General features: G+C 32.8%; 1 protein-coding gene across 2 annotated transcripts; it reads right to left on the reverse strand.

Annotated features, from left to right (window-relative positions):
* Positions 1-1,567: 1,567 nt before the first annotated feature.
* LOC137831164 (ankyrin repeat-containing protein At5g02620-like) lies at positions 1,568-16,915 on the reverse strand. 2 transcript variants are annotated; one of them, XM_068638735.1, is made up of 8 exons: positions 16,804-16,915; positions 15,887-16,393; positions 14,526-14,675; positions 10,826-10,969; positions 3,358-3,495; positions 3,077-3,271; positions 2,382-2,956; positions 1,568-2,269 (listed from the first exon to the last, which is right to left on the reverse strand). In XM_068638735.1, exons 1-8 carry the CDS (start codon positions 16,841-16,843, stop codon positions 1,664-1,666), a joined length of 2,355 nt encoding a protein of 784 aa, XP_068494836.1. In that variant the 5' UTR covers positions 16,844-16,915; the 3' UTR covers positions 1,568-1,663. The 2 variants fall into 2 exon arrangements, with proteins under 2 accessions (XP_068494836.1, XP_068494837.1); XM_068638736.1 differs by lacking the exon at positions 10,826-10,969.
* Between the last annotated feature and the right edge of the window lie 1,247 nt (positions 16,916-18,162).

The raw sequence follows: 18,162 nt of genomic DNA on the forward strand, positions 1-18,162 counted from the left end.
CTAGTATATAAGGTATTTGTGGAAATGTGTTCACTATGTTTGGTAGGTGTTTGAAAAAAATATCTTGAGTAGAATTATAGTTGTAATGTGCTTTGAGTGTTTTTTACTTTTGAGTTGATCATTAACAAGTTTTTTAAATTAGATTTTCATTGTGTCTTGTTGTTTTATTAAAATATTTTTGTCTCTTTTAAGATTCTATTATTTGGAAAATTGATTACTAATAGCATTGGAATATAAATTTTGTTGTAAATGAATAAGTTCATATATTTTATGTTAGCAGATATTAAAGCATGGGCCGAAAACATTAATAAGAATTCAACAACAATTTTCTCTTATTCACACTTGTGTCAAAACCCAGTTACATGCCTACAATCAATTTTAAAGAGTCAAAAAATCGTATCATTTACTCTTGTAGTTTTGGCTCTGTTGCACAGGAAACTTCCTAAGATAAATATTATGTATACATGGGACCGAGGATGACTTTTGTCCAATGTCTCTGTTTCTCCTACTTGCTGCAAAAAAATGAAAATATAGAGTTTCAAAGCTTCAAACCTATTTTTCAATATGTTGTGTTTTCAATCCTCAATCACCTATGAAATCTAGGGAAAAAGGTTTGATCACATAAACCTCATGGTTTGGTATATGCATCAATATCAATTATCAAAGTGGATGAATATTAACTTACAGATTGACAGTGAACAAGGGAAGTGGAATGACAAAATCATGTGGGTAGGTGAAAAATAACATTTGTCACTACTATGTTGTGTTTCGATCATTCTGGTTTACAAATCTATTGGTAGAATTTAAGGGAAGGATACAAATATTTCAATTTCACATCTTTGAAGACAAAGCTCAGCGTGTAAATTCTACTATGTGGGAAACAAATTGCATCATTTAGAATGAATTGAGTATGTAAATTGTTGTCTACATAAGACATTTTTGGATTCAAATAAGGATATATGGAAGGTTTACTCACTGTCAATGTGTTAAATAGATTTCTTAGCATCATATAGATTTTTGTTTTTCTTCTTTCTTTCTTTTTATACCATTGTGCAATCTAGTTGTCTTCTTTTCATAAATTTGTTATTAATGATAAAAAAATAATTAGTTAATATTTTATCTTTATTTTACATAGATAAGTTCTTCATACAAAATCAACTTATAAAACAAGACTTACATGTCTGTGGTTTTACTCAATTGGTGTAATTTTCTTTTTCAAATCACCAAAACGTGGTTGATTTTTTGAAAATACAAATTAGGATTAGTCATGATAATGTGCAACGACTTTACTATAGATGTGACACGTCACATATCAAGATAAAGTCGTGTCAAAGTGACACTACTTTAGTGTAATTTTTTTCAAATGAAGTGGTATCACGTTTTTATGACTTCAATTAGAAAAAGAAATACTCAAGTCATATCACCTTGACATATCACAAATTGTGTAACATTGACACCACTTTTTTAGTAAAGTCATTTTTTTAGTAAAGTTGTGTCACATTGTCATGACTAATCTAATTCGTAATTTCCAAAAAAATTTAACCCCTTTCAATGAATTGAAAAAATATGAGTAAAAATAAATACTTTGTTTAAAACTTGAATAAAGTGATGCAATGATTAAGAAGTGTTAAAAGAAAGTGTGGAAAGCAAAAGAAAAAGCTCTCTAGATTTTGCTGCTGCTAGTACTTGGTTGTGGGACCTTATGGAAAATGGCTCTAAGCAGATCAGCATAGAGAGGAAACTGCAGCACTGCATAGAAAGTGATAGGCAAACAAGTTGCAATGTAGATAGGGAACAAGATGTTCTTGTACTTGTCCTTCAGCACGAAGAAATGTCCAGCACAAAAGGAAACCAACATGGAAGAAATGGAGACGAAGAGAGAGCTGAGGCCGAAAAGGAGCTTCAACGGCAAGCTCATCTTGAAGTCTTGGAACTGTTTCCGTGAGGTCAGGATCGCCAGGAACATTATAAGGGCGGTCACCGAGAAGCAGAGGCCGATCAGAGACGCGATGGCGAAGACGTCGAAAGCCGGCTGCCCTTCTAGCTCCGGCTTTCCATTGTTAGTGCCTCCGGGGACGGAGCTGGAGGTGGCGAAGGAGACACCGGCGACTAGGGCAGCCACAACGGAGCATGAGTTGGAGGTTTCCTTCATCCAATCCGAGCTCTCCTGCAGCAACTTTTCATGGTTCTCCTTGAAGACTTCTCTGCTTGTTTTATTCTCCTTGTTGATTCTGAATGTGAAATGTTCCGGCACTAGGGCTCTCACGTACTGCATCAATGCATGCATGCATGACCATGCAAATTAATCATACATTCGTGTGTTTATGTTGCATGTGCAAAGGTTGACTTGGATAATATTATGAATGTGAAAACATGCATACCTCATACCACTTGAAATCCCACATCATTTGCATGGCAGCACCAGCAATCTGCCAAGTCCTTGCAGTGTTGGTAGCTGTACCTGAAGCTAAATGCAACACAGTGTTCTCCATGTCATCCACTTCCAAAATTAAGCTATCGAACAATTTCTTATCCAAAATCTTCTTCAATTTCTCAATAACTATGGTCTGCCTGTTCTTCACTGCCACAAGGAACACGTTTTCGTTGTTGGAGTTGGTTTCATGCACAACACTTGGAATTTTGGATTGAAGTTCAAACACAATCTCCACAATGCCGTTTTTTACAGCAGTCAAAAATGCAGTCTCCTTCTTGTCAACATGGTGTTCTCCAAGTTTGTATTTGATGTTCTTCATTGCCACAACTAGCAAGTTTTCCTTCTTAAGGTTGGTACTGTCATTAAGGGCAGTTGGTACTTTGTTTTGAAGCTCATTCACAAGGTCGACTAAGCCAGCTTTTGCTACCGACACAAATGTTGTTTCATTCTCTTCACTTTTTGCTGCAACTTTTTTTCTAGTATTCTCTTGTTCACTCTGCTCTGAGCTAGTTCCATAAGGCACTGCAGATATGTACAGAAAGGAGGAAGATGGGACCAAATATTTATATAGTAATACAAATAACAAAAATGGATTTGTAAAATTATAATGTTTGGTAATAAAGTGAGGTGATTATGGCTTACTGTCCAACTGTTCTTTGGTAAGAAAGAGTGAGTCCAATTTGTTGTCTTCTCTGGCAGATTTCATGGAAGGCATTCCTCCAGCCATTTCCATATCCAAATAAGGTGCTTTCATCAAAATATTCAAAAGCTGACCACTGCATTTGTGTTTTTTCTTTATCTTCTTTAATTCTTTCAAGTCTTCCAAGTTAAGTACATCTGCATTGAGAAGGCCAATCATTTATGATAAATAATCCAACTAGGCCAATCATTTGTGAATTTTATATAAAAATTCATCAACATACCTAGTGTAGTGACACCCCATCCTGAAGGCCTAAGGCATTTTAATGCAAATAGAACATTAGTCTTTACATACCGAAAAAAAGTGACATACTTTTGTTCCACTAATATTTGTGCTTTGTTGCCTTCATTTTCTATATTCACTGAAATAATAACAATACAACTCAATCAATGACTGAATGTGGTATATAAAAAATTAAAACACCTAAGTTAAAGAGTTGACTCCTCTCTTTATAGTCTTAAGAAAGATATTGTAAAGAATAGAGTCAAAAGGATTTCAATTCATTAACTTTGTAATTGGCTGATAAAAAAACTTTGTAATTGTAAATCATAAAGTATACCTTCTAGAAAGAAAATTTTCTAAGAAATTGAAATTTTTAGAATTTTATAAGAATAAATTGATTAGTTAAAATTAGATCATTTCAAATTAAAAGAGTAAAATTTTGATACTCATTTTATTTCTTTTCTCTCAAACTTATATTTTTTTGAAAGTACAGTGTTAGAAGGTAAGGTGAGTTTGATGAGTTATGTAGGAAAAATTGATGAAAACATTAAAGTATCTATGCAATAGATTTCTCTAATTAACACATGATTAAGTGCATAAGCAGTAGACAATACGAATTTTGAACCTATGACTAAAGAGCCTAGCCAGAAAATGTACAGTGTTAAAGCAGAGGGCTTAAAAGAAACATTTATATAGTTAAAAAAAATGGAGAAGTCTGAGAATATTAACTTGATGAAAGCCTGGAGAAATTTGGTTCATAAAGTTTATTTAAAATTTGGATTTAAGGAAATGAAGGTAGATTAGAAAAGGGGTTCAGCATCTATAATTTAACTAATAATACACATATAATTTAAGCCTTATATACTTATTTTCATATTTAGTAATAAAAGAATTATGAAACGATATAATTTCACATTACTTGAAAAACAAAATCACTTGTTAAAGATAATTTTATTTGCTTTTGGGATTTTATTGGGCCCATCTCTTTTTTCTGTTTTTGCCACATCTTTAGTCATTGCTTTGCTTATAAGTACACTCCTGCTTTTTACTTTCCAACACACAAATGAATTGTATGCTTATTGAGAGTTTCTTTTCTCTATGTCTATTTTTCTTCACACTCGTTATTTTCTTTGTTCTCTTTCTTCGCGATTGGGTTTCATTTGCCCTTTGCATATCGTGTTCTCTGATTGGTTTATGTTTCTTGATTGTACAGTGTTTGGGACTTGTCTTTTGATCTTCAATCGATTGTAATATGGTATCAGAGTCATTTAGAACTTATCCTAGCGAGAGTTTGTTGGGCTTATCAAGCCACCCGCTATCAGATTGTTATTGGATCACCAATAATATATAGTGTCACACACGAGTTCATAGGCTCGCGCTGTAAGGGGGTGTTGGAGATTCCACATTGACTAGAGATAAAGACATTTCATAATATATAAGTAGGTGCAAATCTAACCTTATAAGCCGATTTTATGAGGTTGAGTTAGGATTAAAATTCACTTCTTAATATGAAGCTCTCTGTTGCGCCTATTGAGTTTTCCTTTTCTTGGTGTTGTTTTTTTTAGTAGCTACTTGTTCTTACATCGTAGTGAGAATATCGATATCTCATTTGCTTAGTGCCAAGAAAAAAGTTGAATTCATTCTTAGCACTCATCCTTGTCCACCAAAGGATAACCGTACTTTTTCGACTTGGTCCCATTGTAACAACATGGTTGTCTCCTGGTTAGTCCATTTTGTCTTTGTCCCTATTAGGCAAAGTGTTATCGGAATGGATGTGGCTCTTGATATTTGGAACAATTTGAAAATTAAATATTCTGAAGGAGATTTATCTCGTATTTCTAATTTACAACTTGAGGGTGCTTCTTTAAACTAGGGTGATTTGTCAGTTACTGACTATTTTACAAAATTACATATAATCTGGGATGAATTGGAGATTTTCATATGTAACCCTATCTGTACATGTTCTGTGAAATGTTCTGTGAAATGTTCTTGTTCTATTGGAATTGTTATAAATCAACGAAAATGTGAAGATCGTGTTATCTAGTTTCTTAGGGGACTAAATGATCAGTATAGTAAGATTCATTCTCATGTCTTACTAATGAAGCCTATTCCACCAATACCAAAAAAAAAATCCTTTTTGTGCAACAAGAAAAACAATTGTCTATTGTTGTGCCCATTACTAATATTCATAGCCTCAATGCTAGTCGTACTACTGCCCCTAATAGTACATTTTGCGGAAAATATGGTCACACTAAGAATATATGCTTTTGAAAGGTTAGGTTTCCCATTGTTGATGCTAAAACTTCTATGTTTAATTCCACTAGAAAACTTTGCACTTATTATAATAAAATTGGTCACAGTTGACACTTGCTATAAGAAATATGAATTCCCACCTGGCTACAAGTTCAACACCACTAACAGAACTACTCAGGTTCGTAATTTAGTTACTACTGATGATGTTTCTCCTGAGCAATTTTCCAAAGAACAGGACATCAAAGATATTCATCTGACCTCTCAACAATGTTAGTTTCTAACTGATATATTGCGTCAAAATAATCTTGGTGCTCCGTCTTCTCAAGCTCAAATTAATCAAGTTGGCACCTTCTATACAAATGGTGATCAACACAACTGAACAGTCTTCAATGGGTATGTTTTTTTCTTCTCTACCCAATATTAAAAATTCTTGGATAATTGATTCTGGTGCCATTGATCATGTATGAACTGATCTTTCTACTTTCACAACTTACACCGATGGTCAATCTTTCTTTTGTGACTTATTCTGGTTCAGTTAAATTTTTTGCCAAATTTTATCTTTCTAATGTGTTATACGTGCCTCAGTTTTAGTTAAATTTAATATATGCTTCAAAATTATCCTTGAAACTTAGATGGAATGTAACTTTCACCTCTACTCACGGTATCATACAGGACAATCTATCCCGAGAGAAGATTGGTATAGTTAAAGTCAATGTTGGCTTGTATCTTTAACTCCTTATCTGTTTCTTCACATTTTATACCACAAACTTTTGATTCTTTTATTAACTGCAATATTAAGGATAATAACTTGTGGCATTATAGACTGGGGTATCCCACCCATGAAAGATTACATGTCTTGAGCAAATAATGTCCCTTCATTACTGTTGACAAACTACACATATGTGATACTTAAAATCGTGTCAAACAAAAAAATATACCTTTTTCTTTAAGTACTTATGCTACTTCTACTATCTTTGATATTTCACATTTAGATATTTGGGGACCATGTTTCATTAATTTTATGCAAGGTTTTCAAAGTTGTTTTACTATTGTGGATGACTACTCTCGATATACATGGACTATTATGTTGAATAATAAATCTGAGATACATAATTACATTATTAATTTTCTAGCTTTTGTTGAAACCCAATTTAATTCTAAAGTAAAAATCATCCGCACTGACAATGGCGTTGAATTCAAGCACTAATACTGCACATAGAAAGAAACTGGATGATAGATTTGTTAAAGGCATTTTCTTGGTTTTCCACATAATACTAAGGGTTATATTTTCTTGAGTCTGAAACTAATCATTTTCCATATAAATTGGATCATGGTTTAAATAGGATCCCCCAACACTTTATCTCTCCCTATTCCCCATGAATATAATTATGCCTGTGACATTTCTTTTGCACCTGCACCTCCCACTGAGCAAATAGAATTTGTCACCACCAATACCACTTCACCTGATATTCCTAGGCACTCCACTCGGCCTCGCAAAACACCATCATATCTTGCTGATTTTCACATCGCCAACAACTGTAAATACAAGGTACCCATTATCTTACAATGTTTTATGTTCATCTTTTAAACATCTTGTCTCTTCTATTTATTCTAACAATGAACCTCGTTCTTACCACTAAGGCTTCAAAATATGCTTGCTGGCAAATAGCCATGCAAGATGAGCTTACTGCTCTTGCCACTAACAACACTTGGCAACTCACTCCTCTTCCCCTAGGGAAGAAGACCATAGGTTGCAAATGGGTATAAAAAATCAAACATAACTTTGATGGCACCATTGATCGTTATAAAGCACAATTAGTTACCAAGGGTTTAACTCAACTAGAAGGCCTTGACTTTCTAGATACCTTTGCTCCAATAGCAAAACTCACCACCTTACAGTTGTTACTTGCTATTGCCACATCACAAAACTGGATTTTGAAACAACTTGATGTAAACAACGCCTTTCTTCACGGTGATCTTCTTGAAAAAGTTTATGTGACTCCTCCTACTGGTCTACCTCTACCTTCTCCACAACATGTTTGTAAGCTTCAAGGCTCCTTATATGACCTTCGCCAAGTTGGTCGTGAATGGTATGCCAAGCTCTCTCATTTTCTTTTGTCTCGCAAATATACCATGTCTGCAACTAATCACTCTCTATTTCTTAAATACAATAACTGTCATCTCTATTTATGTTGAAGATTTGGTTCTCATCACGAGTACCGACAGTGAAGAAATCACAGACATCACTACCACACTTAATCTTCACTTCAAAATAAAAAACCTAGGCAACTTCACTTATTTTTTGGGGCTTGAAGTGGCCTGTAATAATACTGGACTACATCTCAATCACCGCAAATACACTCTTGACCTACTACATGAAACTAACATGCTAGATTCAACACCCATGCCCACTCTAATGACACATTCCTCACGTTTCTCCTCTGAACAAGGCACCAAACTTAACGCCAAAGCCACTTCTTAATATAAAAGACTAATTGGGCGCCTCATTTACCTAACCAATACTCGACCAGACATTGCTTTCACTATCAACAACCTTAGTCAATTTATATCTTCTTTTACCACTCTTCACCAGTAAACTGTCTCTCGCCTTCTTCGCTACCTAAAAGGAAACCCTGGTGATAGCATCTACTTCTCTCGAACCAATACCCTTCAACTACGGGGTTTTAGTGATTCAGATTGGGCTACATGTCCTGAAACCCGAAAGTCAACCACTGGATACTCCATCTTTCTCGTGGACTCCCTTACCTCTTGGAAGTCAAAGAAGCAAAAAACTATCTCTCGAAGCTCCTCTGAAACGGAATATAGAGCATTGGCCACCATAACTTGTGAACTGCAATGGTTATAATATCTTCTCAACGAACTTCATTTCCCCTTCAACCAACCTGCAACTCTATATTGTGACAACCCCTTCAACCAACCTTCAAACCAGTTTTTCCACGAACGCACCAAGCATATCGAAATAGATTGCCACTTAGTTCATGAAAAACTCAATGTTGGCTTGCTCAAATAACTGCCCATCACTTATGCCATGAAAAATTGCAGACATTCTCACAAATTCGTTTGCTCCTCCACAATTCAGCATTCGTAAATCCAAGTTGGGCATGCGCAACATCTACTCCCCAGCTTCAGGTGATGTTAAAGATAATTTTATTTGCTTCTAGGCTTTTATTGGGCCCATCTCTTTTTTCTGTTTTTGCCATATGTTTAGGCATTGCTTTTCTTATAAGTACACTCCTGTTTTTACTTTCAAATACATAATAGAATTTTATGCTTACTGAGATTTTCTTTTCTCTACTTCTCTCTTTCTTCTCACTCACTATTTTATCTATTCTCTTTCATCGCGATTAGGATTTCAATTGTTCTTTACATATCGCGCTCTCTGGTTTTTTTTTTTCTTGATTGGGCAACATTTGGGAGTTATCTTCTGATCGTCAATCTATTGTAATATCACTTTAAAAGAATTATCTTAGTTTTTTTTGTCGACAATGAATAAAATTAAATTAAGAAAGGACACTTAAGGTGTGTCCCAACCCTTAAACATACATAGACAACCAAACCAACTAATATAAGCAAATTCATAAGAGTTTAGGTTGCTAAATTTCTGCATAACTATGCATCAGAAAACTGTTGACATCACTTGGCACATGACTGCAAACTTCAAGCATTTAATTTATACTAAAGCTTATGGAACTTGTATGATTGCATTCAGCACAATAGGCGTAAAAGACCCATCACTTCCCCAAATAGAATGATGGTATTGACTCACCCACCAGCCCCTTTCACACTAATAAGTCTACTGGCCTCCAACTTGCATAGAACCTCATTCCATTTCAATTTCAAGAGCCTCCAACACTGCCTTAAACTGGTTTAATCTACACACTAACTCCTCTACCTCCAAAACTTTTAGAATATGTGATCTCCTCCCCTGTACTACTTCCTCTACAAAACTCCTTATCAATTTACTCCATAAAAATGAACCTTTTTATACCATTTTATGCCTTGGCCAAAACCAATTATGCACCAGTCCAACTCTGCACCAGCCCTTTTCTGCTTCAGACCCTACCTCTGAGAATTCAGCTCCACTAAGTTGCAGGTATAACAACTTCAATTCTCACCACTGCCACATCCAACTTCCATAGTGGTGTCCTCATTATCCAAGAAGTGTAGCCAAAGACCCATCTCACAGTTCTACTACTCAATTATGCATAGGACTCCACCCAAGTTCTGCGTCTCCACCCATACTCCAACAACACGGTCCTAAATTCCTTAGCCAAAAAAAAAAAAGTTCTACAGCCTTCAAAAACCCATAAAACCTCTGCTCCACTAAATTGATGTTAAGCCAATAACAATATCTCACCACCGCCTCATTCTACATCTATAGTGGCTTCCTCATAAGCCAATATATGCATTCAGGAGACTTCCTCATAATTCTGGTACTCAAATTTGCAAAGAACTCCACCCGAGTTCTGCACCACCCCCAATTATAGAGGTCTGCAACACTACCTTTCCACCCCACAACCATGCTCAATTAGAGGTTACCCGATTCACTTACCTGTAGCTTTTAATGCAAAGGACTGGGTTCAAGTGCCAAACCCTGTGTTTCATCCATAACCACGATCTGAGTTGAACCATATGGAATACTTCTTCTGCATCAGCTACCCCTTACTTAAATATAACCTCATTCCTTTGTTTCCATATACCCTTACTATTGTCACCCATATATCTTTCCACACCAAACACCAAGTTTTGCTTACAGCTCATATGAACTTAGTGGAAGTTCTCAAAGAATTATCTTGGTGATTCCATATTTTATATTGAGATTTATTTTTAAAAAAATTGTACACAATTTTGAAGTTTGTCCCTCCATTAAATATAATCTACAATGATATTACAATTATTTAAAAATGGTAATTTAATTAATTTTCAGAACACGTGGTTCACAGAGAAGAAAATAATATAGTTAACCAAATACATAAAAATTTAAAATTATAATAACATAGCAAATTAAATACCGATGAAAGGTGTTGGAAAATTAAAGAACCAATTATTTAGTTTGAAATAAATAGGTAATTAATAGTCGTAAGATCATAAAATTGGGAAAAATTGAAAGCAACGGTAAATTTGTCTTGCATGCGTTAATTAATGAAGTTAATTAACAAGTATTATAACATTTTAAATATTAATCGGAAGTTTACCTTTGTGTTCATGGTCGTCTTCTTTTTCAACTTTCCCCAAGTACAATTTTTTAGCTTTCTCAACATCTAGAGGTTCTTCTTTTTTAACTTCCTCCATGTACGATTTTATATCTTTCTCAACATCTAGAGGTTTTACAGGAATAACTTTGACATGAAAAATAGTAAAAATAGCATTAGAAGTGTGTTTTAGTGGGTATGACATAAATAACATAGATCAATTAAATGTCATTTTGGTCTTCCAAAATATAAGTTTTATAGGGTTCTATTTTTCTCTCGCTTAGTTAAATGTTTTATTTTCTAGTTTACATTAATATGCATATGTTTTTTATTATCTAAGTTTCTATTTATTTAATTAAGTATATGTTTACTTTTAAAAATTTGAAATTTACTTTTCATGTAAGCTTTTATATATAAAATAATTTTAAAAAAATATTTTCAAAATTGCTATTTAAGTTAATTAATTAATGATATGTTATGGTTTCACATTATCTAGTTAGAGAAATCAAGCTTTTGAAAATCATAAGAGATTGAAAGAGATTGATGCACCTAAGAGATCCTTTTTAGGTTGGATTTTATAGTGGAAGATAATTGTAACCTTGGGTTGGATGCATTTAGTTCCTCTAATCATGAGAGCAATTATATAGATCGTTGGGTTATTGTTTTAAGATGCTTAAATATGGTATAAAGTTCTTTTTTTCATATTTCTTCTTTGCACACAAGGAATATAATATGTGAAAGGTTTTTCAGAGATGGTCCATAGATGTCTTTATTTCAAGGGGGCTTAATAATACAAATCAGAGATTTGCCTTCATTAGATTCTAAGGTGTGTCAAATCCACAATAACTTGAGAAAAAACTAGATGCAATTTGGATTGCCAATACCAAGTTACATGTTAATGGGCTGAAAAGTGTGAAGGAATCATGAGAAAAGGTCAAGCCGAAAAGTGGGGAGGAGAAAAGATGAAAAATTTTCAAACATGCAAGTGGTGAGGAATTAAAAGAAGATGGTGTCATGACAAGAAAGTGAGAACAATGTGTTGGGGGAACTGTATCACATCTTTGCGCTTTAGTGTTGAAAAGTATAACCAAATACCGGGGACCGGGACCGAAACCTATTAGGAACTTAGATGTTTGGAACAATGGTGGAAAAACTATGAGGTCAAGGGTTGTGGGTTGTTTGTTCTAAAAGAAAAATTAAAAAATTAAAGAAGGATATGCTTGTTTTAAAATCTATTTTCAGATGTTTTGAGTTAGTTTTCGTGTTAAAAGTGAATTATTTAAAAAGACAAATAGGAGGTACACATAAAAACTAGCTTGATTTACAATTATGCTGAAATTCTTAGTTGTGATATTATGAGTATCATTTTTTCATATATGTGCCTGATGATGGGAGGGAATCATAATAAAAGTTCATTTTGGGATGGGGTAGTGGCTAAGATAAAGAATAAGTTGGCAAGATGGAAATGAAAATTCCTATCTTTTGCAAGAAGAATTTGTTTGCTGAAATTTGTTATTACATCTCTTCCTCTTTTCTATGTGTTTCTCTTTAAAATGTTTGCAGGGGTAATATCTACTATGAACAAAATTCAGAGGCAAATCTTATGGAAATGAGGGAGGGAGGACAAGAAAATAGTGTGGGTATCATGGCTGAAGGTGTGCAAATTAAAGGAAGATAGGGGTCTAGGAGTTAGGGATTTAAGAGCATTTAATTTAGCATTATTAGGAAAGTGGATTTGGAGGTTAGTAACTAAAAAGGGGGGACTCTGGAAAGAATTATTACACTCAAAATATGAGGGTTGGAGGGAATTGAGAAACACATGACATCTTAAATCAAATTCATTATGATGAAGAGACATTAGGAAAATAGCATTTTTGGAGACAATGTTGTTTGGAGAATAAAGGACGGAAATTTTATAAGAATTTGGGAGGATACGTGGGTAGGAAACACCTCTCTTAAAGAGAAATGCTCAAGACTTTACGTCATCTCTTGTTGTAAGGAGGCAACATTATTTGATGTAGGGAGTTGGAAAAATAATACGTGGAAGTGGTATTTGAATGGAGAATGAGGAGGTTTGAATGGGAAATATAACAAATATATCTTTTGATGCAAGAGTTAGATAACGTAACCTTGAACAAGGAAGGGGAAGATAAATGGTTGTGGAAAAAAGACGTGGCACATGTCTTTATAGTTAAATCTTCTTACAATGCTCTATTTAATGATGTCTTTGAGATTGAAAGGGAACTCTATGAGAACTTCTGGATGATAAAAGCTCTTCCCTTAGCACAATTTCTAGCATGGAGTGTGATAAAAAATAAAGTGCCAACAAAAAATAATTGGAATAGAAAAGGGGTAGTGTTTGACACTGTTTTGTGTGTCATGTGTGGTGAGAAAGAGGAGATTGTTACTCATTTGTTCCTACACTACAACATTACCAAAACAGTTTGGAATGTGTGTTATATCTGGATTGACGAGGTAACGTGCTACACTTTGATCCAAAACAATATTTAAGACAATTTAATATTTTAAGATTAAATAAGGTTACAAATAGAGTTTGAGGATGTATGTGGATCGTCATAATAGGGGAGATTTGGAAAAAAAGGAATAACATATTGTTAAGGAATGCAACAGTTGATCCTTTGAAAAATTTTGTGTTATCCCAAGTAAAAACTTGATCATGGATCACAGGTAAAGAGAGTACAACTTTTGCTTATTATTATTGGTGTATTATCCTTATAACATGCCTGAAATCTATAAAGAAGCAATATGCATTAAAGTGGATGGTTATGCTCAATTATTTTTGTGACTATCCTCACATCTTGTTGAATTCTCACTGTACTAGTGACAGATCAATCATTATTTTTCATAGCGGAAACACTCTAAACCTTTGACGTTGTTTTTGCGATTGAGTTCATAATTCCAGGAAACCCTTCTTTTGTTTTGGTTGTTGCCATTATTTTGTGGTAAAAGAACTAAAGTGAGTCATCTAGTATGCAACTAGGTACATATATGGTACAACCTTTGTTGTCTAAACAATCATATATTTTAAATAAGATAGTCTATGATAAGATTGCAAGTATGGTAGTCAAATATAGATTTTTTGGTGTAGGATGTATATTCTTTGCTATAATTGACTTGCAATTGATTTTTGATTTGTTCGTAAATGGGTTAGAACATTTCTTAAATATTCTAATTAATTCATTTTATTCTTTGTAAAAAAAGTTAATTAATGATAAAATTTTATAAGTTTATAAATATGAAATTCAATAAAATAAATAAACATTTAAGGATTATAAGATGAAGATTAGAAAAGAGAACTTTCTAAGATTATTTTTTAAAAAATTAGATAGAATAAATGTTTTTATTGGTGAACATTAAGAAAAATATAATTTGTTGATTAAATTTGTAAAACCAGTTCAGTGAAAATAAAAAAAAAGTTTGAGGATTCTATGTAAAATAAAATCAAAAGTAGATCGAGGGAGTTGCTAAATTTTTAAAAATAGACAAGATTAATTAATAGTTTGAAATAAAAGATGCTATATTTTGTTGTTGGGGAATTAAAATCCCTATTAGGCTAGCCATTAATTAAGAATTCCACTATATATTGAAAGGATGTATTTTAACTAGAACGTATACAAGATAAAAATATAACTATTAATTAAAAAGCTTAATTATATATGAGATTAATGATCACAACACTTACCATAATATAGAATTTGCTTCCACCATGGGAGATTGCTTCCACTCTTGAATGCTGAAGGTTTGCAAGCAAGAACTTTGAGAGGTGCGTCTCCATCTTTGTTTCGTACTTTCACAAGTTCAGGATAACAACGGCTTATTATAATTGCCAAATCTATATATCAATCACACATACAAATCATTAACAACAATTTTTTTTATCCAATCAAACTGAATCTTCTCAAAATTAAGTTTTTGTAAAATTCTTTGTATTGCATACCTTTTTTAATTTAAAATAGTGATATGTGAAAGTAATTTATTCTATTGGTCATTCAAATCATGTTTAGGGCTTCATTTTTAGGATCTAAATAAACTACGTCTACAACATAAAATTATTTTCCAATTTTACTTTTAGAAAAAAAATATGAAAGGCATAAAATGTTTAAATAAAATATTCAATTGTATAAGAGAAGTATTTTAGTTATTGACTTTACTTACCAAAAAATAGTGTAAATAAATTGTGATTGAAATAGCCACCGATTGATATCAGTATCAAATATACATCACTAGAAAATTATTAAATAGAAATTAATTCTATAGACAAAATAATTAGTTTATATATTATTATACACAGAATAAAAAAATTATTAGTATCTAAATTAATTTTTATTGATAAATAGTTTCTAAATTGGTATATAATTAGCTACCTAGACTTTAGCTACCAACTATTTAGATTATAAAGTTGGTAGGTAAAACTTTGATAGTTAATTAGATATCAATTTAGAACTATTTATTAATAATAAAAACTAATTTAAACATCAAAATTTTTTACTTTGTATAGTATCTAATTTAGTTAATATATCAACTAATTATTTTTTTTTCCTAAAATTTTTTTATTTAATGATTTTAGTGTAGTTATGCGAAAAAAAAATGACTGAATGAATTATTAATAATATTAGCGTGTTTAGCAACCAAAAGTGAAAGTGTCAAAAAATTTGATGGCTAAATCGGTAATTATGTGAAAGAAAATAAAAGTGATATTTTCCACCGATGAAATAGCAACTGAAATTGGAAGTGGTAAAAGGTTTGATAGCTAAATTGATAATTATATGAAAAAAAAAATAAAAGTGATATTTTTTTATTGACATAACAATCGAAATTGTTTATTTTTTAGTTACCGATATGTTTTTATTAGTATTTCTTTTATAGATACAATGGGTAAATGATTTTCAAAATTAAAAGTGACAAAATGTGATTAGAAATTTCGTATTGGTGAATTTTAAACGAACAATATTGATTAAGAAAGTTATAAGTGAAAAGCTTTGAAGATCTATGTAGATTGATGGAACTAGAAAGAGATGAAGATGGAATTAAAAGCTTGCTTACCCAAGAATTCTCTCCAAATGGATTTGTGAAGGATGGTGTCTCCAGTATAGTCCCTAAGTGTAACATCTAAATCTTCGGAAACATGGTGAAGGTACACAAAGGCCTTTATTTGGCAATTGAGCACAGCCTTGAAAATAGGTGTTTCACCGTTCTTGTTCCTAACCTTAATCAAATCCTTCCTTTCACCTTCTTCCCCTATGATGCACTTACACATGCCAATGAACCCTCTTGAGGCTGCAAGGTGCAAAGGAGTGTCCCCTCTCTCATTGGTTGATCTCAGTGCACTTTCATACCTCCCCTGTTCCTTCTTTTCATGGTTCAAGATTTCTCCAACAAGAATGTTAGCAACCTCCACTTTCCCATCATTCACTGCCATATGCAGCGCAGTGCCTCTGCTTTCATTGATTCTAATTTTGTGGTAGTAACTGTAGTTTTTATATCCAAGAATAACTTCCCTCCATCTTCCTTTCAATACCCACTCTTTGAACTCTGTGTTCTCGTACCAATCTGTAACATGAACTAGTTAAATAGTATTTATGCACTGAAGTAAGATATACTCATAATTTTATTTGCAAGTTTTTGGATACGCGTTTATAAACTGGAAAAACAAAACACATATATGTCCGACACTTGATTTTATCATATTTCTGACAAAATATTATAAAATATTATGATATGATTTGTTTAAAAGCTGTTAAAGATTTAATTAGGCCCACCAGTATATCAGATATTAATTAAAGCATGGTTAAATAAATAAAAATGCTGAAAACAACTTCATTCCAAGGTTATTGGATAACAAGATAATTAAGAACAGTATGTCAATAAATTTAATACCAATTATATAGAAAACCAGAGTACAAAGGAGAATTTTAAAATGTTAGAAAACTGATTTGTGAGAGTTCACATTCTGGACTCACCTTCACTTGGCATTCTGGACTCACCTTCACTTGAAACCATTTTGAAACGAAGAGTGCAGAGAAGAATGGTGATAGACGTGAAATCTCAAATAATGCAGGCTTACTTTTTATAGTGACAAAGCTCCCAATTCTACACATTTCTGTTGAGTATATGCTACTACTTTTCTTTTCTTTTTTATTTGTTCTGTATTATTACTATTTCTTTAGTTTTTATCACTAGTTATAAAATAATTAGTCAAAGTTGTCTCTTACCATTTTCTCACTGTATTAATTTCTAGTCTCCTATTAAATTCATTTTAAATATATGAAATCTATTTCCTGATTATATTCATAGTTTCGACTATAGTAAACGTATACATCTTTATAAACAGTGTATAAATGTATTTATGCATCAATAGTTGAGAATAATAGCATTTTATTTGTATGAAAATTAAGAGTTTGAAGTCATCTTAGAGTCCAGTGAAGTGGAATCAAGGAATTTTCTTGCTCGACAATCACATTTATGTCCATATACTGAGCAAAACGAAAGCTCAAGAAAAGCATAAAGCACAATGTTACTGTTTCACTTAGAATTTTCGCATCACCCAAAGATAAGGATTGGTATCTCTGGTTGTCTTTATTTTCATTGGTCTATATCAGTCCTTTTATTCCTAAAAGCAAGCTAAATACTGAAGTAATGCTCTTATTCTTTTATTTGGTAGAATACTCAATATTACTCAAATCAGTAAAGAATTGTTCTTCACTTCAGAAGTCTACACATTTTTTATCAACCCTTATACATTTATGGTACTCTTCACTTATGCGATATACCCCAACATACAACACATATCCAGTACAACACATATTCAGCAGCAGTAGTACATATCACGACTAGTTTAAGAGGGTTGCAGTTGATATCACATATGTCCTCCACATTTTAACTATACTTAAGGGTTTATAAAATATATATACATATATATGTATATGGGATAATAGGATTATCCTAACCTGTGTTCTCCCAACCTGTCTTACACAACCTTAGTAATGCACAAAATGATCGGACTCTTCTAATCCTAGTATTAGTTTTTTATCAGCAAAAAAGAATAAATAATAGAGGTATTTCAGGAATACCTCAATCCTTATACAAAAAACTCAAACCACTCACAACTCCTCTACTGCTTATCTGAACTATTAATAACAGACCTCATGCACACTAGTGTTCCGAGATACCAATTAGAATAAGAAAAACATGCTAGTCTAACATTTGCAATTAACCATGACCAAACTTTCAACTGAACCATTGGGAAGAATTCACTATGATCAGTAACTTCATCCCTAAAAATCTTCTTGTTCCTTTGTTTCCACAGTTCTCCAACAATT

The sequence above is a fragment of the Phaseolus vulgaris genome, chromosome 6 (assembly GCF_000499845.2).
Source record: "Phaseolus vulgaris cultivar G19833 chromosome 6, P. vulgaris v2.0, whole genome shotgun sequence".
NCBI classification, from domain to species: Eukaryota; Viridiplantae; Streptophyta; class Magnoliopsida; order Fabales; family Fabaceae; genus Phaseolus; species Phaseolus vulgaris.